The sequence below is a fragment of the Amphiprion ocellaris genome, chromosome 5 (assembly GCF_022539595.1).
Source record: "Amphiprion ocellaris isolate individual 3 ecotype Okinawa chromosome 5, ASM2253959v1, whole genome shotgun sequence".
Lineage (NCBI taxonomy): Eukaryota > Metazoa > Chordata > Actinopteri > Pomacentridae > Amphiprion > Amphiprion ocellaris.
Window position 1 is genome coordinate 30,618,965 of NC_072770.1, and position 25,174 is coordinate 30,644,138.

A 25,174-nucleotide genomic window follows, 5' to 3' on the forward strand; every position below is an offset into this window, starting at 1 on the left:
TATCCATCCATCATCTATACACCACTTAATCCTCATTAGGGTTGCAGGGGGGCTGGAGTCTATCCCAGCTGACTTAGGGTGAAGGCAGGAGGCACCCTGGACAAGTCACCAGTCCATCGCAGAGCTACATATACAGACAAACAATCACACTCTCATTCACACCTACGGACAATTTAGAATAATCAATTAACCTCAGCATGTTTTTGGACTGTGGGAGGAAGCTGGAGAACCTGGAGAAAACCCACTCATGCACAGGGAGAACATGCAAACTCCATGCAGAAAGATCCCGGGAAGGTTGGGACATGAACTGGGGATCTTGTAGCTGCAAGGTGAAAGTGCTAACCACTACACCACTGTGCGGCCCCGGTTCTAAACCAAAATTTGTTTAAAATATTATTTTTTTTTAAGGACAACGTTTGTGAAGGAAAAATTACATTCCAGAATATCATGCAGGTTGCATCTGTCAGCTTCAATCACTTTAAATCAAGTTGTAGATCCTATAGGTCACCTCAAATTATTCTATAGGTTATCACCTTTGACTCTTGTTCCTATTTGTTTCTCCCAAACTGAGGCTGTAAGCATGTTTAGGCTCTCTCTGTGTTTAATACGGCCCCGAGAAAGGCAGATGCTGAGAAGACAAATGCTGGACAAAAACCGTGACTTGGCTGTGATTAGATATTGTCTAGTTGATGTTCTTGAGCAATCAAGTTGTCTCCATATTGGGCCGTAATCTGAATAAAGCTTTCCTCTCAACTCCTTATATACCGAAGGTCGAAGAGAATCCTCAGAATTGATGCTGCCAGTGTTCACATCACTGCATTGCTCGTTGTATCACTTCTCCTCATATCAGTAAACCTCATTCTCAACATAAGCCATCTGAGTCTCCAGAGTGTCTCTGAATCTGCTTCCTCGTTCATCTCTCGACATCGCAGAATTCCCTAACAACGTTAACTATGATATAAGCACAAGGGTCTGTAACAGCCTCACACAGGTGCGTATGATAGTTTGATCTTCAATGTAAGACACTGCAAGAACAAGAATGAGTTTTGAACTATGCAGTTAAATCTGTCATTGAATAAAACCTGCTCACTGCCTAATAAAATGGCAGACTGCACAGAAGTCACAGTACTTTGTTTTTAAGAACCTGAGATCAACAGAGGATGACAGCAGGCCTGCTTCACCTCAAGGACAGCGGCCTCGTAGGCCGTTTTTTCCATTAGTGACACTGACTGCCTGACCTGGGCTCTTCTTCAAGCTTTGCCTGGATCAGACAGTGAACCCCGAATAAAGACGAGTTGAGTAAGATCTATAGCCTGCTGTCAAACACTGTTTTTCTTTCTGTTTGTGTGCTAACATTAAGTCATGCTGCCTGTTTGTGTCAACACAGAGAGAATGTCCTTGCAAGGCGTTCTCTGTGTGCATGTTGCTGAAATTCTCTTCGTCTGCAAAAAAATTCCCCAAAGACAAAAACAGCTCTGCATGGCTGTGTACGCTATTTTTAATCTACAAACTCTTGTTGTTGTTTGTTCCTTTACATGTTCTTCATCGTGGCAATGACTCTGTTTCACTGCGGGACTATTCGTTTCATCTTAATTACAAACACTGCCCTAACAATACTCTGACTTCTAATGATTTGGCTCTACACTTGAGGATTTGCTCAGGTGTAATAACATGTTTGAGCACTCCTTTCTATTTACCTCCACATCTTAGCTGACGAGATGTAGCCCTGCATAGCTCTACATTTCTGGAGCTCCCAACCCCAGAATGTCAGAGCTGCTTTCAGTGTCGATGATCTGAAAATCCTAATGAAAATTCACCTGTTTGATTTTTACTGTCAAGCCACTCAGCTGCTCTCTGCCTTTAATTCTTCCCCGTGACATGTAGATAAATTATATTATATAGAAATATAGATATGTTCGTGAGTCATCAAAGCTTATCAAGGGTCAAGCTGACATACTAAAAAAAAAAACATTTTCCCCACTCTGCAGTAAAAAAAAAGAGTAAGTGCTGACATTTAATGAGAGCCATCAAGCAAATTTTTGCGCATTTTAGCTTGAAAAATGACTCGGAAAGACAGACTAATCGATAAAGCAATTAATCACTTGAGCACTAGTGGCTGCACAAAATACTAATTTGACTACAGCTATTTTAATTTCGCTATAGCTAACACTTTGATAATTAATGATAAAAACAAACTGTAAATTAACAAAGGCATTGTGTTGTCACTTAATTCCAAAGTGGGAAAAAGTGTGTTGTGCATTTACGCACTGATGTAAATGAGTCTCATGTAACTCAAGCACCTCCATTAGCAGTCTGCACACATCTGTCCGTAACTTGTGCAAAGGTCAAGCAAATCAATAGAGCAATAGCGAGATATCGTCAACACTATTTGGCAGTTTAGTATTCCACTTGTGTCCAATGTGATGTGCGCAAAATGCCAAAAATTCTGGAAATGTGTGTTTGGCAAGAGGTCGGTTCCTCTGGGCTACACAGAGATTCCCTCAGTGCCCGTTTAACTCAACAACAACAGCCGTATGCCAAGTATGCCACTTTAAGTAATGGAACCCGCTTCTGTCTGCTCTTTTGGAATTTACATTGGAGTTTTACTAAAGCAGACATGCTGACTTGAAACATTTTTATTTACAGCAACGACTCGGAAATGTAAGTAACTGAATGACCTCACAGCAATAAATAAACACTTCCTTTTATATCTGTAATTTTCTACAATGTCCTATTCGGTGAGAACTACTGTCCTGGCATTTCACTTTAGTTTTAGTAGTAGGTTTTACTGGACACTCCTATTTTTTCACAATGCACTTTAACAGAATTTCTTAATGAAATTCAGCATCATTCCTCCTCTGCTCTTCCACTTTTTGGGAACACATTTCAGTTTAAGATCCCCATGGAGAATACTACCAATCAATTAAAATGATCAAGTCTACCAGATGCATATAGGATACCTCTTGAATATACGAAAGGCCAACTCAGTTTGATGATTGACTATTTTAAAAAGTCTTTTTTGCTGCGAGGTGTAACTTACCTCTCTGAAGTTCTCGGGACCGCACTCTAAACCTCTGAAGTTACATTCCAGCAGCATGTCCTCTATGCGGTGTCGAGTACGGCTGTAGAACTCATCCAGGCTGAAGCGAGAGCCTGGCGGGCGGTCCGGCTCCGGGGCCAGTGGGAACCCCGGGGCCATGCCTTCCTCGAAGCCCAGCAGAGGGCCCATGAAAATCAAGTCGCTGTAGCTCATCTGAGATTTACGAACAAAGTTGTAGTTGCATATGGTGACGGCAGGAAAGGTCATGTTGTTGGCCACCTTCTCATCCAGCATGGTGATGTAATCGAACTGGAGATAATAAATAACCCTGTCGGCTACCTGATACAAGAAAGCAGACAGGGCCATGGTGAAGACCACAGCCCACAAACCCTGACGGATGCCAAACTTCTTGTCCTCTACAAACACGTGGTTGGCGCCGTGCAGCGAGCAACCACTGAAGAAAGTGGCCAGGTCGTCCACCTCGCTGACGTTGTCCTCCTCATCAGTGTAATCATCCACCTGACTGCACCGGTCCAGGAACTCCTGTGAGTCCCCGTCACTATAGCTCTTTTTAACACGCTTGTAATGGTCATCAAAACTGTCTTTACCATATCCTCTGCCGGGTTCGTCATCGGCCGAAAAGGAGATGGTGCACATGATCCGGACTGGCATGATGGCAGGAATGAAGACGGTAATAATACTTAGAAACAAGACAGTAATCTGAATCCACAAGTCCAGTCCTCAAAGAGTACAAAATCCAGAAGTAATCAAATCAGTCAAGACCAGAAGTGGCAGGAAGCTTATTTAAAACAGGCTACTGGTGCAAAAACCATTAGTCGAAGCAATCCGGGAAATCAGAGTGCATTAATTTTGCCACAAACCCGGCTGCCTTTTTAAAATAAGGTGTAAATCAAAATACGGAGCCAAACAAGCGCATACTGTCCCAAACAAAGTTAAAACATCAAGAGCACGAGCTGAAAAGAAAACCACACACCCCGCCACCTGCCACTCACATCCACTTGGAGATGAACTGAGACGCCTCGTCCGGGTTTGTCCTTGTGTCTTGGGGGCAGATCCATCCCTTGGAGCAATTTCGAAAGAGAGAAGAAGAAGAAGAAGAGGAAGATAAGGAGCAGGAGGAGGAGGGATGAGGAGGAGGGGAAAGAAGGTGAGGCCATGAGGAGTGTAGGACATAGAATACTCCCGCAGGGCCCAGCTACAGGTCACCACGCCAGGGCAGAATTTCACCATTTACAGGAAAAAAAACAAAGCTTTGACGCAGTGGGAGAGGAAAATGTTAGAGCCAAGGTACAGTTGCAAAAGCACTAAATAAGCTGGTAAATTTTTGCTGATTTCACTGTTCGGCCTGACCTCACTCCACCCCCGAATATAAAATGATCTCAGCACGGTTGTGTAATCAAATGCAAATAATACTAAGGTGTTACTGCAATGACTAAAACTGAGCACAGATTTACACACTGGAATGCACAATGCAGTCTTACATGGACACATTTCAGTGTATTTTGACGGAGTTTTACAACAAAAAACACCAAAGACCACAAGGCCAAACAAGATCCTTTAAGCACATTCAAAGAGAGGAAGTATTAAGCTCTTGTATGATGCCTGTTCAAGGAATTAGCTAAAGCAACGCACACAGCAAGAAGAAAAGTCAAGTAATTTAATTAAGACTTCCATTTGCTCATTGTTATTTCAATCTAATGGCAGATTTTTACCAACACAGCTTTCTCAAATTACAAAGCCCCACATAGCTACGAGCACTTCTGTGGAAAGCAGATTAACTGAAAGCAAATATCTACAAGTAGCGGAGAAAAGAAACACATCATCTTAAATGGATCCTCTCATTATCGAATATGGAGATAAATGCAGATTCCCTGAGGTGGTGTAAGTTGTGATATGAAAAGGAAATGTATGAGACCGATCCATCCGCATTGATCCACCTCCATTAGACAGCCCAGATTATTTTCAGAAACATGATGGTGCCAGAAAATGAAACTTCAGACGCGTTTAGAGGGATGACAGCACTCTTTATGATAGAAACCCGCAGCTAACGATACCACAGGATACCTCAGCCGCATTAGACCTGCAAAACCAATGGGAAACACATTACGCAAACCAATCTATTGTTGTTTTAAAACCATAACTGCCTGCAAGGGGAAACGCTAATATCAAGAAATAGGGTGAGAAAGGCAGCAGACTTGGTCAATATGTGTTTAGCTGTGAAGATAGTCTACCACAGAAAAAAAACTGCTGATGATAAAAGAGCAAACCAAAGAGTTGTGGCTTGGCTTTAATCATGCTCTATCTTGGAGCTTGGTTAACAGCAGAGGCTGACGGCCTGTGGTTCTTGAATATGTATTAGCGATCGCTAGATAGCCTCCGGCATCCAGCCTGACCTAACAAGAAGGTTACAGAGCTCCCTCAGCTGCAGTCCCCAGGCCTTCAGAGAGGTACAGCTGCATGAATATTCACACATGCTAACATCTTGGATGATTTGGCACAAGATGCTTAGTTGTGAAACTGCTGTGGTGAAAATTAAACTGTACAAAACAGTGCAGTGACCCTGTGAATAAAACGATTTGATTAGGTCCACGTCCTCTATGCTGAAATATCCTAATTACGATGTCAGTGCAGATATATTAATGCACACAGGGCTGCAGTAAATCTGCATTTGTTTTGACATCTGTGTTCTTCTCATAACAGATAAATCCAAAACATGACTGTGTTAGTGCATTCTTCCTATTTGTCACTGCTTTCATGTGCTTTTATCCCTCGCCTGTTCCCCTTGCCTTTATATCACATTCACTCTTCTTTAACATTGATGTATACATCCACTAGGGGGCAACAGCAGCACATCTGATCATATAGTCTTTCCTCAGGGCTAAAAATGCCATGACAAAACATCAAAGGACTCCACAGGCAACATTTTATTAAAGTGAAGATGGCAACTGTGAAGACAAAAGGGCTTTCTATTTGTCTTTTCCATTTTGCACTACCTATTTGGTATAAATACTATCCCATGGGCCAAGGAGAATCACATGGTGTCCTTCTTATTGGACTTTAACAAAAAGAGTTTCCACCAAAATTAAACTCGTTGGAGCGGCTGAATTGTAGAGCTGATCAACTGGTGAAAAAGCTAGAAAGCTTAAATTACAAACAGTGGAACAACTATTGATTTTTGGACTCACAAAAGATTGCTGTAGGTTTTTAAATCAACAGCAAATTTCCCACACCTTTTGAACCAGAAACATGATGTCAGTCCAAATGAATTAAACAGCTGCAGCACTTACATCTAGGCGGAATCATGCTGGGTGCTCAAATCGCTGACCAACAAATGATCCCCAATGAAAATCTACTTTTCTGAATACTGTTCTCCAAATTCTTCTTACATTTTCTGTCATCTATTGACAGTTAATTTAAAAAACAACAACAACAAAAGAAAACACCACTCAAAATAAAAAGCATCATCTTGAAAGGACTCTGTATCGCGGTTTCATGTTTCTGTTTCCACACATGAACCCTGCACTCACAGAGCAAACAGGGAGCACAAAAAAAATAAATGAAGATTTTCATACGCTTTTGCATCAGGTCAAAAGGTGGCAGTGTTGTGATGTGTGTGTCCACGGTCACAGCTCTGACCCTCGGGCTGGGATTTCAACAAGGCCACGCATTTCGCCATGGTCAGAGTGAGAAGAGCGCAGGGCAGATGAGAGGAGAGGTTTAACGCTTCCTTTCAAGTCCCTCTCACCAGCTCCGCTTACAGCTAGGATCGACCTGGCGTTGCCATGGATACATCCTGGCCGTCAGCAAGAGAGGATGCACAAAGCCCATTACTCTGAACATGCATACAGTCACACATGCACACACATGGACGCACACACACACGGATGGACGGACACACAAACACCCAGAAACAGAAAAAACCCCCACAAACATATGAAAGTGTCAGTGCTGTTTTCCTTTAGACACACATTAAATTAAAGGGACGCTTGATGCTTTCAAATAATTTATGCACACCACATAAATCTGACTTGAGTCAGGATCTGAAGTGTAGAGGAGAGAAAGAAGGAGAGTCAAGATGACAAAATAAAGATATCACAAAAAAGGAGCCGGCACACAGAGGCAATGATATTACTTGCTCAGAGGCAGCATTCAATCAATAGTCTAGCATTCATATTCTTAGGTTATTGTGGGATTCAATGGATTCGGCAAGAAAAACAAAGAGCGAGCAAACAAGAACCGAGCTGGTCCATTCCCAGATGATGCTGAATGAGACACAGGCTAAAGGCAATGATGCTGTTCTCTACCACACAATATTCTGTCCTCACCTTTCAACAGGGGCCATCGCTATCTGAAACACCGAGTGTTCGACGCAGCAGCTCCCCTGCTGAGAGAGAACAATATATGGGAAAACAATGACCTATTTTTTTTTTTTCTTTTTTAAAGTGAGTTGTTGTGGCCAAGCAACACATTTCTCATTTAAAGAAGTGCAGAGGTGACATAAGACTCCATGGCCAGTCCTACGGCACGCTTAATGATAAGAAAACCAGCTCTATTGTAACTAAATGGAGTTTGTGTCATAATAGAAGACAGTATGGTTGAGTCATGCTTTTAAAAAAGGTTTTGACACACAAGTCTCAGGAGACCAGCGCCTCATTCTGATAGTCAAGCATGTTGCTTCGACATACCTTTAGAGAAAGACTGAGATTAATAAAAATGTAAAAAGCTACAACTGCACACTGTGTATTTTGGTGTCTCTTGTCAAAAGAAGGAAAAACAGTCATTTAAAAGAAACTGGACAGTGGGAAAAGTGAGAAAGACAATCACCCAATGGTACGTTTGATTGTCTAATGTGTGAGCCAGAAACACAGCCGATTTGTGTAAATATTACTGTAATGGTATTTTAACAGAACTTTCCAAAATGAGCATTAAACAGCTTCAGCTCATCCAGAACGCTGCTGCCAGAGTTTTAACCAGGACTAAGAGATCTGAACACATCACACCACTTCTAAAATCTCTATTCTGACTTCCAGTCAGTCACAGAATAGATTTTAAAACCCTACTGATCGTTTATAAATCCCAGAACGGTTTAGGCCCAGAATACATCTGTGATATGTTCAGAGAATACAAACCTAGCAGGGCTCTTAGATCCAAGGACTGAGGTCAGCTGTTCCAGGCCAGAGTCCAGACTAAACATGGAGAAGCAGCATTTAGCTGTTATGCTGCAAACAAGTGGAACAAACTGCCAGTGGAGATTAAACTTTCACCAAATGTAGACACTTTTAAATCCAGGTTAAAAACATTTCTTTTCTCACGCACCTATGCATGAAATCTGCACTGTAATGCTCTTAATGTTTTATGCAGAGCACTATAAGGGTGCTATACAAATAAACTTGTGTTGCCTAAATGGTGTTAATTCTTATAATTTTTTTCATTCAAGAAAAGCACTCAGAGAGCACAGTACTCCGCCACGGCTGCTCAGTCGTTGTATCATTTCCGACATGAGTCCGGATAAGACCGCCGCAGTGGATTTGTAGTAGGATTGTAATCATGTGATCGTCAGCAGGCAGCTGTCCACTTGTTGTCATAGTTACAGTGACGCAGTGTTGCTATCTTGCAATGATACAGAAATCTTTAACAAATCCGTGGATCCAGACTACAAGTCGCATCACTGCAAAAATCTAATAAGGTGGTTTTTGTGTCATTTCAGACTTTGCCTGAAAATTTCATCCACATCCCTTAATCCATTTTTGAGTAACGTTGCGCACAGAAAGATAGATTAACAGACTAATGGATGGACAAATGTCACTGTTCCTTGGCAGAGTACTAAAAAAGAATATGCAAATTATCCTTGTTTCCATTACTTGCTTTGGAGCAAATAAACAAGGCGGCGTAATGTCGGCAGAAGTTTGTGCTATAGGCTACTCAACGCATGGCTGTCATAAACAGAGTGCAAGAAGCCAGAAAATAATTATGAATCCCATACTTGTTCTTTTAAGTGCGTACTACGGCTGCCATCACAAATTATGTACTGTTTCATGCAGGACACATACAACTGGGACGTACTACTAGTTTATGCAGGACACCATGGGAATGGCTACAAAAGCATGTTGACTGCATACTCAACAATGTGACCAAATGTAGGACATCTGGGTATTTTTGACATACTATATTTGACATACTATGTATTGAGTCATTCTACATCTTCTGGAGTAGCTACTATATAGTGTGGTTGACATTGGAGCACACCCCACCAAAAACTTCAAGGAAGAAACAAAACTTCTACAAAAGAAAAATTAAGAGAAGTCTTCAGGATTTGTTTTGGGTTAAAAAAGTAATTTCACTTAAAATTATTCTTTCATGTTAGCTGGACATTTTGGATATGAAGATAACAACAGAAGTGGAAACAGCCAATCCGTCAAGAGAGTGAAATGTTCGCTATGCCAGAACTTATTCGGAAAAAGTGTTTCCATCACTCATGAAGTGCATTCACCCTGCAGAAAAAAGTCAAAAAAACACCTCGTGAGTGAATAAAGTTTTTTGTGTTGTTTCCGTTTACCTTTTCTAATGCAACACCTCAAAAAAACACATTCAATAATTGTTACCGAAACATTTCTTTAGTGATTTCAAGCTACATTTTTTTGACACTGTGGATGGCAACACAAAATCTGAACAGGTGCAAAAAAGATACACTTGAGAGCGCCAACTTCAAATTTCCCTGTGTCCTCAACAGATATGTTCAAACCTGACCTTGTCTTATAACAAATTCTGGAACAATCTAAGGAGCCTTGTGTTCGTGAGTGTTGGGTAGTCAGCTTTCATCAGAGAACTAGCGGGGAGCTGCTGCTTTTCTATCTCCTGTGTGACTTGGTTGTACATTCAGCGTGCACTCTTCTGTACAGCACAGAGACATTAGTATTTGAAAGTTGTTTTAGCATCAGGAAAGTGTATATGAACTGCAGATTTTTTGACGCAGTACACCTTCACACTCAACAATTAAAATGCAGGATTCACACGTTTCTGAATGTATGTCTGCAGAAGCTCATACTTCTGAAACCAGACAGTTGCTTTTATGTCTCCATTTCAACGATGAACCTTTAGTCATCCATGTTCATGTAGCAACTCTGACCTGATGTGGGCGTCTTCACCAGCTGTCCCATTCCCTTAAACTTTTATCTCTTTAGTGACTTCAAGACTGAAAACAGACGACACAGTAACCTTAAAGTTTTATTTGTTTTTTAGAGGTTCTAGGACAAAGAAATATGCCAAATGCTCTGAGCGTGATAAGAACAGATTTAACAGACTGATTAAAAGAGCCAGTTCAGTCTGTGGCTGCCCCCTGGACTCCATTGAAGTGGTGGGAGAGAGGAGGGCTCTGGCCAAACTGTCTACTATCTTCAGAAACACCTTAAGAACTCCTTAAGAAGCACTTCAGTGACAGACTGGTACACCCTAAGTGTAAGAAGGAGCGTTTTGGCAGGTTGTTTATTCCAACATCAGTCAGACTTTACAATGCCGTCTTATAAACTGGTCTACTTCTGTTACTGCTGCATTTTTTCCCCATACATATCCATACCACTTATGTGCAATAACTGTTTCAATAGTGAACTTTCCCCACTGTGGGATCGATAAAGTTTATCTTATCTTATACCTCTTATCTTATCAGTCTGTTGTTTACATTTGTGCAGCACAGTGGAGTATAACCTCCCCTATACACAATCCCAAACTTGCAAACCGCTCAGACAAAAATGAACCCGAGGCGTAAAAATAGCAAAAAAAGAATAAGCTACATGTGAAACGGAAACATTGGACACACATGTACTGGCTCGGATAGCAGCGGTCGGTTCCCAGTAGCAGTGACGGAGCTGGAACACACTACAGTTGGATGCTGTGCGTACATTGGCTGTAAGAGCGCAGAGCACATCTTGCTTTTGACACAGTGGCAACAGCGACACAAAAGCCTTCAAAGAAAGATCTCTTCTATGACGTTAGCATTAATGTGTTTACTTCATTCACCTCGTCTCTGCGGCACCTTGGCCCCGTGTGCTGACAATGAAGCAATGCGGTCAACACAGGAAGAAATAAAGAGGCTGCTGCTCAGTGGACGGTCAAAAGTGGGGCTTCGTTGTGATGCAGGCCGCTGTCAAAGAAACTGGCAAATATTTGTTCATACGGGAGCGAGCTACAGGAGGCGGGCGAGTATGCTGCATCTCAAGTGGTGTTGATATTTATGACATGCTTGAAATTCACACTATGTACTGGTGGGCTTCTAATGATGATATGCAGCTGGCAGCGTTGAGGCTGCTGAGTGCTTTTAGTGCAAAAAAGACAAGACCAGACTGAAACAGACATAGAGAGGGGGGAGCAATGTTGTTAAGGTCAGTGCAATTAGCACTGCATTCAAGTCATAGATGGATACCAGATGGGATTTTAGCACATGTAGACAGTTGGAATCAATGGAGACATCATATGTCTGCTTTTGAAATCAATGGATTCAATAGAAACACTCGCCCGTTCTGATCAGAGTCAAGAGCGTGAGAGACTCGTCTTCTCTCTGGCTCTGATTGACGCGTCAAATGTGAACAAAGCTGGGTCAAATGTCAAGGGAAGCCGCTCTTTCATTGGCTCTCTTTCCTGTTGCATTACACAGTGGTGCCTGCTCCCCCTCTGAATGTGACTATCACTTAGACCAGTGGTTCCCAACCTGGGGTCCGCACCCCCCTAGGGAGGCGCCAGAGATCTGAGGAGGGGCACGAAGCTTTGTCTGCTCTGAGGCTGTGAGGTTATAAAAAATAGATTTTTACATTCTGGATAAAATCAGAGTAACAGACTCACTGTGTCATCACAAGTCTACCTATAAAACATTTTTAAAACACATTTATTTGGTCTTTCTTCAAAAATCCTTTGCTACTTCGATGGCCACACCTCCTTGAACTTTCAACTTCTCTCCACGCTTTCTTCAGGTTGGCTTTTAGGGGGGAGGGCTCCAAGCCAAACAGGTTGGGAACCACTGACTTAGACTACCCCATTACCTCCACAGTGAGGTCCCCTCTGTCTCCTGTCATTCCCTTCTCACCTCTTCTGAGTCAGCCAGCCTTCACTGGCTCTATCTCCATTTCATTCACTCGCACTTTATCGCCTATAATTTCTCTCCTCTCGCTACCTTTCCCTCTCTGTGTCCCTGCATTACTAAGATGAGCACCACTGGGGCAGCAGGCTGCCTTTTAACACAAGAGCCGAGAGGGACACAGTCATCAAGCAGGATGGTTTAAATATGTCACTTGGTGGCATTTTCATAAAGCCAATTCATCAGGGCAGGCCCAGAGTCGCACAGCTTGGGGATCTCAACACTAATATCAGTGATTACTGAGTCTGCTTTCAGGTCCTCCATTTGCGTCCTTTCATGCATACCGTGCAAATGTTCAGCAAACTCCCTCGGTATGTGAGCATTTATTCAGCCTAAACCCTTACCTGCTTATATGTTGCAGGGTTTAACAGTCATCTTGTGTAATTATATTATAATAAACAATCATGCTGAAGCTGTGTTTTGAAAGTCCAGGGTCTTTTCTCTGGCTCAGACTATGTGTCTTTGTCTCGTCATTATTTCTGTCTGATGCGGATGCAAATAACTTGCAGGAATTACGTGACAATCATGGCATTTGCTGTATTGCTCCTTTTGCCAGCTGTGCTGTATTACATTTTTTAAAGTCTGCGAAAATTGTGTTATATATTCTATTAGAAAGTCTCATTGTCACTGAATCATTTTTTATTATGGCTGCTGAACAAATGCCATTAATTTTGCACTGCTCTAAAATAAGACTTGAGTTGCTTAAAACTCAGCATGGGTTTTACTCAAATTTACTTCGAGTCACACAGCATGAGCACTCTTGGTTTTTCTCAGATTTTCTCAGAAGGACATGGTACTGATGGAAACTAAAAAATAACAAGGAGTGTTTTTTTTCCAAAATTTAAGATCAGTGAAGTTTCATGAAGGGATTTTTGTGGAAACCACTAAATTATGGAAAACTACAGGCCTAACTTATTACATACAGATTTACAGTTGTACCACACTGTGCCTCCATCTCAACAAAATGTTCCTTCACTGAATATGTGCATGTTAAACCACAGCTATTTAAGGCCAAAACAAAAAATAACATAGATGCCTGTTGGTTGCATTAACAGATGTGAATCATGACATTTCTATAAACGGTGATGAGAACATGCACATCTGCTGCAGTTTACAGAACTGTCATGACTCAACCAGCGTGCCCCAGCTCTATGTAGCGAATTTAACGGACAGGCTAAAAAAGGCTGTTGTTGTTGACGAAGCATCACCTCAGGTTGTGAGAGGTGAAGGTAAACACTGAAGGGATTTGACTTTAGTCAGTCAATACCTGACAGCAGACTAATGCTATTAGTGGCTTTCTGCCGATACCAAGCTACGAGGAGGGGCGCATGCCTTGGTGTGGACACTTTTTGCACTTTTAGTGGCAAAATTGATTAATAAACAGTTTAGTTGAAACATCTATAGGTTACTGTCCATATGTCCTTTTTTGATATGCATAATAATGACTAAGTTGTCGGTGCTGCAGGTTATATCTTTCTCAGATGACGTGCAATTTATTTATTTATTCATTTATTTTTATGGGGCTTTATTGCTGCTGCTAATGTAGTTGTTGAAAAAATTACAAAGCAAGACTATGATAAGTAGTGTTGAAATAATCCTTCCATGAGCTTGACAGTCACCATCTCAGAGCTTCAAAAAGTCCACAGCCTCATCCTGACACAAGGGGCGTAACTCCCATTTTGGGGCATTACTGTATACTATAAAGCCTGATATCACTGTCCACAAAAACTCACGTTTGAAACAATCAAAGAAAAAGGGAGAGGAAAGCATAAAGCTGGTAACATGTCCGTCCACACAGAACAGGAAATAGAAGCAGCTAAATGGGTCTTTGAACCGTTGGCCAACGAACCTTACTGACCCGACCTGTTTCCCAAACTGAAATCCCACCTGCAAGGTCCCCATTTTCAGATTAATGATAAAGTCATGCATGCTGTTGAGGAGTATCTGGAGGCTCAAGATGTGACCTTCTTCTATGAAGGGATAGAAGCTTCAACATTGGAGAATTAAGTGCATTTAGGTTAAAGATGTTGAAGAATAATGCAAGAACAATCTTTCTCCTGGGACGTTTTCCCAGGAGGCCAAGAACTTTTTTAATGTTCCACTGGAGTCTAATCTCGTATGGAACTCGCATCACTTGCTTTACCCGAGGCCGGAGAGCAAACAAGGCAAGATACTGCGGGACACATCAGTGTTGTGTACAAACACATCAATACACCGTCGGAAGCTGGTGCCAGTCAACGTTTTCCTTCCCGACCATCTGCCCTTTAGTCACTCATCCAGTCGTATGATGAAACAGATGCCCACATGTATGACAGCTACTCTTCTACCACAAGATATATGGGAAGCATTCGAACAGCAAACAAACATTTTCTCTAGTCCTACCGCCATTCCTCGATAGACGATGGACCGGCAGCCGAGGCCAAATTCACCTGTCTCGTCACGGCCAATCACACCTGAATGTCTGAGCACAAGCACCTGGTGCATCTCTGTTCTCACTTCTGTATTCAGCTGTGTTACCTCCAAGCAGCCCTCAGGAGGACAGGGGCGAGGGAAGGAAGACAAGTAAAGAAAGAAGACAGCGGAAAGGGTGGGGGGGGTGAAGAAGGGGCGGTTATAAAAGCCTGGAGGGAGCAAAAACGGTGGGAGAGAAGGAGGGTGGGAGCGAGATGCCTGAGCTTGAATCTATTTGTCATGTCAGATAATATGACAAGTGCTCCAAGCGGGAGTTTATAACTAGATTATTGAGAGTACCTCGATTTATTTGCAAGACTACGAGAGCCAATACTCATGGGAGCCTGACACACTCATCACTATTTAAAACAAAATTGGATTTTGTTCATTTGCTAAACGGATTATATTGTATCTTCTAGTAAAAGTAAAAATTTGTCAGGGACGTGGAGAGTTTGTCTAATTGGGGAAGCATCAGCCACGGTTGTTGATCTCTCCAATTCCACTAAGAGGTTGTTTAGCAACCCTAGTCCTTAAGGCTTCCATACAGGATGCTCTCACTCCCCCAGCTATCCATCCATCCATCTATTGCCATGGTCGCTAATCAGCCAGCTACATTACAGCATTTGCCATGCCTAATACATGCTGCCAGGTATGAAATTCGCATCACTCGCTTGGAGCAAATCAATTTCCATCTCACAGCGGAGCATGTGGGTGGAAAGTTTAAGTCACATTTCAGTCAGCAAAACCTCTGTGTCCTGTAAGTTTAAAATGAGCCTGTCCCTGTGTGACTGTTTGCTCCTTTAAATGCAACCACCAGTCCTGACGAGGACAGAAAACAGCACTGTAAAAAAGAATTGTGGTTGCAAAATGACAAGGGAGCGATTTTTTGCTTTTTTTACATTCGCATTCAGAGTGAACATAAAACAGAAATGGCAGGAAATCCAAGGTAACTGACCGATGGAATAAAAAAAAGAAGAGGAAGAGGAAGACAGGAGTCCTGCTTTGACTTATGAATCATAACGAAATGAGTCATTGTGATGGTCTGTTCTCACAGTGACTTTGTTCTGTTGTCAAGGTATCTGTTATAAAGAGAAAAATGAGTCATATTGTCATTATGTGCACCTGTCCTTCACTCAACTAAATGATAATGACACAATCTGAGAGCTTGCTTTTGCTACAGTGTCATATCCAAATGGTGATCAAACTTTTTCTTCATGAACTTCCTGAGAATGTCTTGAGAATTAATGTAATGTTTAATACTTTACATTTACCTCCTTAGCCTCTAATGACTTGTAGATGGTGAAAAGATTAGCGAGCCATCAACTAGTGAAGATTAGGATCTGGACAGGCCCTGACAGGGGCTCACTATACGAGATTTACCATTTCCTCATCCCAAATAAGAGCCCGGCTGCTGATTAGACGGGGGCAAAATCAATACGCCCTCCTCGTTCCCATGCTCAGTTAGAGCACGAGGCACTAAAAGAGGGTCAATGATTAAGCGCATCGCTTGCTGAAGGAAATTAATAAACATGAGAGTGCAGGGTTGTGCTGTGGCATGTATGGCGTTTACATCAGAGAGGTGAGAATGATGGGGGAAGTTAATTCAGCCAGCTCAGATAGCTAACACCGAGAGATGCAAGGTCACTTGTGTTTTGCCATGGCGGAGGAATCTCTCTCTCTTCTCTTTGAGTTTTGTTCTCTTGCCATCGCAGTCTGCACTTTTCCTGGGGAATATTTCTAGATATCATCATTACCTTAAATTCTGGCATTTCTTTAGTTTTTTTGCTGCATTTTCTCATCAAGTATTTGACTGTAACTCCAGTGGATCCAAACATGCAACTTTCCATTTCACATTTCTGGGTTTTACTATCTTGCTGCCGCTTGAGCCACATAAAAAAAAAAAGAAATAATAAGTTGGGATTTACACGGAAGGGAGGGAATACAATAAAATCTATGTATTAGAATAGCAATACTTGTAGAGTAAACCCACATGGTGGTACATCAACAAGAGGCAGTCATTAAACTATGTCCCGAGGAGGTGCAGTGACAGCTTCAAGTAGTTTGGTATTATACCAACATGCCCAATTTACGAGCCAGATGATATTTGCACCAGAGGCTGAGAAATTCCTCAGTGAAAACACAGCTTAGTGAAGAAAAGCATCTTCTGTTATCTGACTGATAAGGACAGCGCTACTTGCAACTTTGTTATGTTTTTTTTCTTTTTCTAGCCTTTCTTCCGCCTCTAGAGTAAGCTTCTTATGTTTTTCTCCCACTGAATAAGGGATCCAAGAGTCTAAAATTGGTCATATGTTTACACTTTATTTCAATGATTTTACTGATTTAGGGCTTACATAGATCCTCATTTACCCAACCAAACTCTGCATTATTAAAAGTGTTTTGAAGTTTTTTCTAAACCATGTTACTTTTGTAACTAAATGAACTGATTGCACTCGTCCAAACTTTGAGACACTTCACTTAAGGGGTATAAATCCTGCCTATAAGGGATGGTGCCTCAGTCCTCTTTGATAAATGCTGCAGGCAGCTACCTGGCTGATATAAATTCAAAGAGAAAAAAAAGGACATACTGTACAGTGAGTCTCGGTTCATTAGGGCTCTGTGCTGAGAAAGCTGGATATTATAGAGAGAAGCTAGCAGCACCCGGCTGAAATATAAAGTCAAAACGAAAACCCTAGCATGTTTTCCATCAGGCGGCGTAAAGCTGGTGCTAACCACCAACTTTCAAGTGAATGACTCTGGGAAGCTACTTTGATGTAGTTGACAAGGAGCCAGTAATGAGGAGGTTGACTTTGCTCTTACTGGAGGCCCCCCTCCCCACCACCACCAGCACCTCCCCAAACCTCCTCTCTTTCACTCAAATGATTGCCAGTCCGTATGCTGATAATGCGCGTCTGTGCATTTGTGGATACTGCTCGTCTCCCCTGCCAAACACCAATGTTTGAATTTCAGAGTCACATTAGCCTCCTGCTAATGACTGAACCCCTCCACCAGCTGGGAGAAAGCGTGCAGCATAAGTACATAAGCCATCATCTATGCCAATACGTATAATTCACCGCTGTATTGCACTTAACCCAACTCCTGACCCCCACATGTGTTGCTGTGGTGGACAGAAAAGCATTTCTTTCGTGCCTGAATGTACGCTTTTTGATAGTAAACTGAAAGATGTCATTTGAGTCTATTTAGTGAAACAGGCAATTATCATCAACAAATATTTACAGATTGTTTTCTTAATCTCTAAATTTTGTTTGTTTGTTTAGTAAATGCCTGAATGACCTATTACAATTCCCCATACTACATCTTCATATTGCTTGATTTGTCTGAGATGATGAGAGTAAATTCGGAAGTGTCTAGTATTTGACTTTAACACTCTTGCTGAATGGGTCCGATTTGTTATTGCTTCATATTTTTGAAGTTTCCTAAAGTAAAAAAAACAAAACAAACAAAAAAAAAAACAGGAAAAACTGGAGATATTGGATGTTTCACTATTTTGGCACCTGTGACAGCTTGACTGAGTCAGCTTTTCAAAAACAATGACACACAGAAATGTGAAAAAAGGGGCAAAACAGCACACTTGATTTAGGTTAAGACGCCTCAGCTCCAAACTAGAAGAAAAACAAAGACATGCACTGTAACTGAAAGATGTTTGAAACAAGTAGGAGAAGCATAAAGGGTAAGGAAGCAAGACAGCAATGTTTTTGATACAGCCTCTTTCTGCTTATTTTTTTTTAAACTTTGCTATCAGATATGGGTCGCATCCTGGAATAGACTCATCAGTCATCCACAGGAAAAATATCTAAAAACATGAGCATTAGCTACAGTGTGAATACAGCTTTAGCAAGTCAACATCATGCTGTCAGCTTGCACTGCAATCGTGGCAGTAAATATTGTAAGTAATATTCATCAACAGTCGCTTAAAAATACTCAGCTGAAAAAGACAATTCATCATTAATGGGAGCAAATTGTGCTCCTATTCTTAGATGAAAAGGATGTGAAGCCGTTTTGTTACCAGAGATAAAGCGAAACAACAGACACCTCAAAAGCAAAACTTCTTTTTTTTCTTTCCTGCCTAAAAGTGGAGCTGTGAGAAGAAGTGAGAGACTGTGATTAAACAGAAACACAGTAATTGATATTCCTCGCAGGGCCCCGAGGCTCTGCCAAAAGAGAGATGGGGGAAGACGGAGAAGAGGGGAAAACGGAAATGTATTACTCAACGTCAGTAATGACCATAAACATATAAATCACGGGGAACTGAGGCTGTTAGTGGGAAAATGAATCAGGCACTGCTATAAGAGAGAGAAGGTTGAAGGGAGCATGTGAGGGATGAAGGCAAGGATGGAGGAGTGGAAGAAGTGAGGAAATGAGGGGAAGCTCGCAGGCTCAAACGACATGGCGCTGCAGGGTGCCCACTGCTGTTATATCAGAACTCACTTACAATTACTGACATGCCAAGGCAGAGGATTTCTTCTAATAACCACAGCTTAATGTATGATTAATGAAACCCTGATTTAATTATTCCTTACACATGCCACTGTATGTCTTTTCATTGGCTGACAGCTGTGCCGCTGCAGGACACACCCAACAGATTCAACAGCAGTCGACCAGCTGAACAGTTCACCTGCGCTGATGTCAATGGAGCCAGTCAGCTGACCAGCAGCGAATCAATCACGATTACCTGACTTAAGAAAAAGATCAATGCTGTTAATGAGCAGTGTGACTTTCCCTTGATTCACATGAGAAAACAAGGACACATACATGCAGGGCGGTGCTGTTACACAGTACCTCTGGTGTTCGCATCCACAGCACATGGAGGACTGTTACTGGATGGATGTAGAACTAATGACTATTTTCACAATTAACTTAGCTCTTGAATTTGTTTTTGATTAATCGAGAAATGGTTTTGTCTATATGTATATCCCTCGTGTCGTCCTGCGGGTCAAACCAATCCGTTTCAAAGTTTGAAAATTTGGAAAAAAATATATTTTTATGTCCACTTTTTCAACATTATTGGGACATTTTTGAACATTTTTTGGTGGAAAAAAAGAAATGTTAAAAAAAAGTTTCTTTGAGAACATCCACCAAAAATAATCAACCAAAATCCAGCGAAATTTTCTGGATTTTGGTTGAATTTTTTTTGTGCACATGCGTAACACATGCTTGTGCTCAGCAAAAGGTCATTTTTTATTAAAGATTTCACCCATCGGAAATGATATGTCAACCGAGCAGCCTCTGAGTGCTTTTCTGGTTCATTATGTTTCCCTTCTGCTGAAGGGGGAGGAATTGTACACTCTGATTTCCAGTAACTTTACTTAGTAAAGTATATTGAATTAGTATATCAGTATATTGTCGATCAGGATTGAAACAGTAAACTAGAAAAGCACTCAGAGGGTGCAGTACTCTGCCAAGGCTACTCATTTCTTGTATCACTTCTGATGGATAAATCCTGATAAGTCCCCAGCAGTCGATTTGTAGTAAGATTGCAATCATGTGATCATCAGCAGGCAGCTGACGCAGCGTTCACTTGTAGTCATAGTTACAGTGACACTGTGATGTTATCAATGATATAGAAATCTTTAAAAATCCAGACTATCAGCTGCATCACTACCAAAATCTAATCAATTGGTCCTTGTGTCATTTCAGACCATCCCTGAAAATTTCATGTAAATCCGTTAATCCATTTTTGAGTAATGTTGCTAACAGACAAACAAACAGACAAACCAATGCCAATCATCACATAACTGCCAAGTAAATAATAATAACATCATAATATTGTTCTTATTGTTATTTTTACTGCAGTTGATTTGGTAATGATGATCATATTTTTTAACTGTCAGTGTTAGTACTCTTTATTATGATTTTAATCATAGTCACACCTGTTATATTTTTTCACCACCTACTATCGCATTATTTTGTATTTTAGAATATTATTTTGACAATAATTGCCAACAGTCCTCTCCTTCATGTACATTTTTCTCTAACTTTCTCTCTTCATTTTTCTCCCTTATCTTAATCACTTTACTCCTATGCACACAAAGGCATCGACTCACACAAATAACTTCTTTAAACAACTTAAGCCCATGTGCATTTGTTGTTGTCTCTTTGGAGCTGTTTTTCTTTTTGACTCATCGTGCCACGGCTCTCGTGTCTCATCATTAAGCACTTGTCTTGCGCTTTCAATTAACACCAACACCCTCACAAAAAAGCTTTAGCAGCAACGGTGCTGGCAGTCTCATCGTTCACTAACGCTGCTAATCGCCCAGCACCAGCTGAAGAGAGACCAACTCATGATATGCATGTTACTACGAGCAGCAAATATGCAGCTCAGTGAGGTGACACAGTGATCTCTGGCATCTTAGGGGAGAGTAAACCTGCAGGAAGGAGCTGCCATGGGCAAAAAGTGCCAGCAGGACAGAAAAAAATAGGCTTCCGGCTTGAATGTCTTTTTTGATGTCGACAGCTGATAGGACGAGGAGCCAACAAAGTGATTTGGAAAGTGGCAGCAGTGCTGGAGGATGCTTTCCAAATGAATAAACTTAAAATGCTGCAATGAGAACTGCAAATTAGGTGTGAACGTAGCACCACAAATGAGGTTAGTGCGTAATTAGCTCACAGGCCATCCTCGGATATCTATTGTCTTTCAACGTTTGCAAGCAGAACTGCCTGCCGAAGCTGCAGGTTTAACTCCAAGTACCAGTCAAGTGAATCTAAATCCAGATTTTTTTTAATCTGTTGAGGAAAAAAAAAGATCAGAAATGAGTGTATTATGCTGCATTGTAAGTTGTCCTGCACCTGATACATTACACACCGTTCAATAACTATAATGCTGTTCAAAAGCACTTTAAGCCACTCAAAAGAGAAAGGGAGACAGACAGAGGGACTTTAACTTTATGAAGCGGGTTCTAGTTTGGTTAGTGGTGAGAAAAATGTAGATGTTTTTTAGTGAACATGACCTGAAAAATCTTAAAGTGGAAATGTCCTTTTTCTAATTCTGCCACAACATTAAATATGTTCAGTGAAGTGAAGAACATTAGTCATCTTGTTACTATGTGATATTCTGCTGCAAAACCTCAGAGGAGGAACACAACCAAGAGCTCAAGGCACTGACTCTGAATCCAAACTTCCCGGATCCCAGTATGATCCACAGAGGTATGAGGGCGTTCTAGACAATATAAGCCAATATAAGTTTTAATGAAGTGGCTGATTAGTGTATAATGTTACAATGTTAGATGTCAATGTCATAGTTGATGTTGTTTAAAATTTTTAGTCATCAGTTGAGACTCACTGTTGTCGATGTTGAGGCAAATATTTGTAAAAGTTATCCCTGTAAACAGCAACTCCAGGCCTTCAATGTCTTTTCTATTTTGAGCTGACGTTATGAAACATTTCTTTATATTGCTAATGTATTTATGTATGTTCTTTATTATTACTGACTTATTTATGTATTTATTTCACTTTCTGCATATTTCCACAGCTCTGCCCTTTGTTGACAGTTATGTATGTATACTACCAGTCAACAGTTTGGACACACCTTCTCATTCAATGCTTTTTATTTAATTATTTTATATGTTGTAGATTAATACTGAAGACATCAAAGCTCTAAAAGAATACATATGGAATTATGTTGCAAATAAAAAAAAAGTGTTGATCGTAGTCTTAATCTACAATGTAGAAAATAATACAAGTAAATAAAAAGGCATTGAATGAGAAGATGTGTCCAGACTTTTGACTGGGAGTGTATGTATCTATATACACATTCCTACAGAAACAGTCACCTTGAGTCGCATTATAATCAGAACTGAGGCATATATAGAAAAAACTGGATCTACGCCAGTGATTAAAAGACTAAATCCGCCATTATGTTTCACAACAAGCAGGTAATGAGTGTAATATTTAGCAAAAAAAGAGATTTTCTGCTGTAATTTTGATACTGCGGCTGTTTGCGCTGTCTTTTCTTGTATTCTGGATTCGGGCTCAAACATGACTGTTTTGAGAAGTTTTCATTTGCAGTTAAGAATGAAACATTTTGTTAGAGTTAGCTTTAGGAAGCGCCACATCGGCAAGTGAGTAATTAGCTCACAAGCAGTAGTTGTTACCCCTCAGCAGCCTCCCAGAAGCTGGCCGATTAGAAGAAAGTGTGCATTTAGGGAGGTGGAACTTAAAGACCTCGGGGATAATATTGTTCTTTTACAGACGGAGACTGAAATGAGGGGCTGCATCGTGCAAAACTACTCTAGCGGAGTCCCAGTATGAACATGTACAGCTAGAAATGAGCATAATAGGTTCCCTTTAAATTTCTTTCTAAAAGACAGGCGCAGAAACAATTGCAGAGTGGCTGTGTGCATTCATGACCCTGATTTTAATCTCGAGGCAACATTCAAGCCTTGTTGTTGTCTCAGACACTTACCTAATTCGATTGGCTTGGCTTTATTAAACACATTTTTCCTGGTAAGTCTCATACCTCTGCCAGGGGCCAGTATTACTGATGTACAACAACAACAAACAAAAATAAGGTACAAATATTAGAAGGACCATTTCCCAATTTTTCATAGATTTTTTGTGTTTGTTTTAATGTGTGTTGTACCAGATTCCACTAAGGAGCACTGCAACATTTTCTAAAAATTAGCCCACCACTTTGGTTTTGGTCTCAAAGGAGCAGAGATGACCAACCTGCTTTCATAAACAAAACTCGCCTTCCTTGCCACTGGGCAGAAGCTGAAGTAAAACACTCTAGACATGACAGTTCAAAAATATGACCATTTTTCACAACACTGACACCATAATTTTATGTGGCCTTGATATATTGAACTTGACAGCAAATCACAATTGAGTTACAAGTATATTTTTCCACCAAGCCTTTAACAATTTCCGCCAGACTGCAGCTTTTCCTTGTGGAAATCTGTTGAAGAAATTATCCTGGAGAAATCCTGTTATTCTTTCATATTCGACTCTCCTGTGGACTTCTTTCCCCCTATCTCCACTCATTTAAGCATTTGTTCACCTGCCTCTTATCTCCTTCTTCCCCTTTACGCCACACTCACACCACTAACCTTCACAGCTCTTTTATTCCCTTCTCCTTTCACCTGCTGTCCCCCCTGTCCTCCTTCATACTCCTACCTCTAATTTGAACCACACCCCAGGGATGCAACTCTCCAATGTGATTGAGAACTAGTCTTTTTTTTTCTTCTTGCAAAGATTGTGTTTAGATCAGTTTTTTCTCCCATCTCTTGCAGTTGTTTTTTTAAGAGAAAGCCCCCTGTGGCTAAACTTCCTCATTAGCTGTCCTGTGGAGTAGTGCAGCAGAACTATACCTGCATCAATATGTCTCCATTTAGCCCTCTCCCTGCCTGCGAGCCTTGCAGCGAAGCCATCGCTCTGTCTTACTTCGCTAACCACAAGTACTGATACACGTCTATATTTTGTGCTCCTCCCCCCGCTTGCAAATTTAGACACAAACATGCATAAATATACACAGTTCATGCTTTAAGTAGCTGATCCATTCCATCAATCTCCGAAAGGTAATATATGTACTTGACATTCTAAACATGACTGAACAGCAACTTTCCAGCCAGCATGAACAAATCCATACGTTCTTCCAGCATCGCTCCTAGATACTAACATGAGTGGAGGAGTAATCAGAATGTGTAGATGGATTTCCAACAGAATAGCTTGTGGTTCACCTGAGATAAGCTTAATCTATGTTCACATGGCAAGCTTGACTGCACGTGATCAACAAGTTAAAAAAAAAGATAAATGCCTCCAATAAAAGAGCATGACCAGGGAAACTAAAGCGGGCAAACAGCTGATGAGCTTGTTAGCTGACTGACTGAGAGATGGATTGACAAGCCCTGTCTAAGTACTGAAAACTATTCTGCAAACATCTTGATGATTCATTCATTCAGATCATTTTCTGAGCAGAAACATGAAATATTCAGTTTCTCCAGCTTCTCTAGTGTGAGATTTCTGTTTTCAAAGTGAGGAGTGATGCTTCAAGTGACAAGCAACCAATGAAGAAATGAGAAAATAACTGGTACTTTAACTGATAATCATTGTTACTTTGCAATCCTAGATTAGTTTAGAGCGATATTCCTCTACTACCAGTCAGAAGTTTGGACACACTTTGTCACTGAAATGAATGAGAAAGTGTGTCCAAACTTTTGATCAGTAGTGTATCCTGTATCCATTCCTAGACTTTCTTTTCTTTTTGTGAAATAAATTATACAACCTAATGCAGATCTGTAACACAGGTGTGTAAAGAAAAGAATTCTCTATATTTTGACATCTTTTGACACAGCAAACTGTTGGGTGACAAGCTGCAGGCGCTTTGTGCTCTCTGGATGAACAATATACTTCCATTATACATTATGACATAATGAAGGTAGTGAAATTTCAAATTGCAATACACGAGACAGGCGTGTGACTCATCTGCTCATTATTTTGTTGTACAAAATGCAACGTGTTGAGTCATGCTTGAATGTGACTCAGTCAGTTAGCTGGTTCAACAATGAGCAGCATTTCCCCTGTGT

The 25,174-nt window shown here is 41.0% G+C and overlaps 1 protein-coding gene across 2 annotated transcripts in view; it reads right to left on the minus strand.

Annotated features, from left to right (window-relative positions):
- Positions 1-25,174, minus strand: part of asic1b (acid-sensing (proton-gated) ion channel 1b) — a 176,062-nt gene that overhangs the window by 54,677 nt on the left and 96,211 nt on the right. Inside the window, exon 1 of one of the 2 annotated variants that reach the window (XM_023281554.3) lies at positions 3,041-4,113. The exons of the other annotated variant lie outside the window; for it this stretch is intronic. Coding sequence (XP_023137322.1) covers positions 3,041-3,712 — 672 coding nt within the window. The 5' untranslated portion in view covers positions 3,713-4,113. Of the gene's footprint in view, positions 1-3,040; positions 4,114-25,174 lie in introns of those variants that run through there. 2 annotated transcript variants of the gene reach the window in all.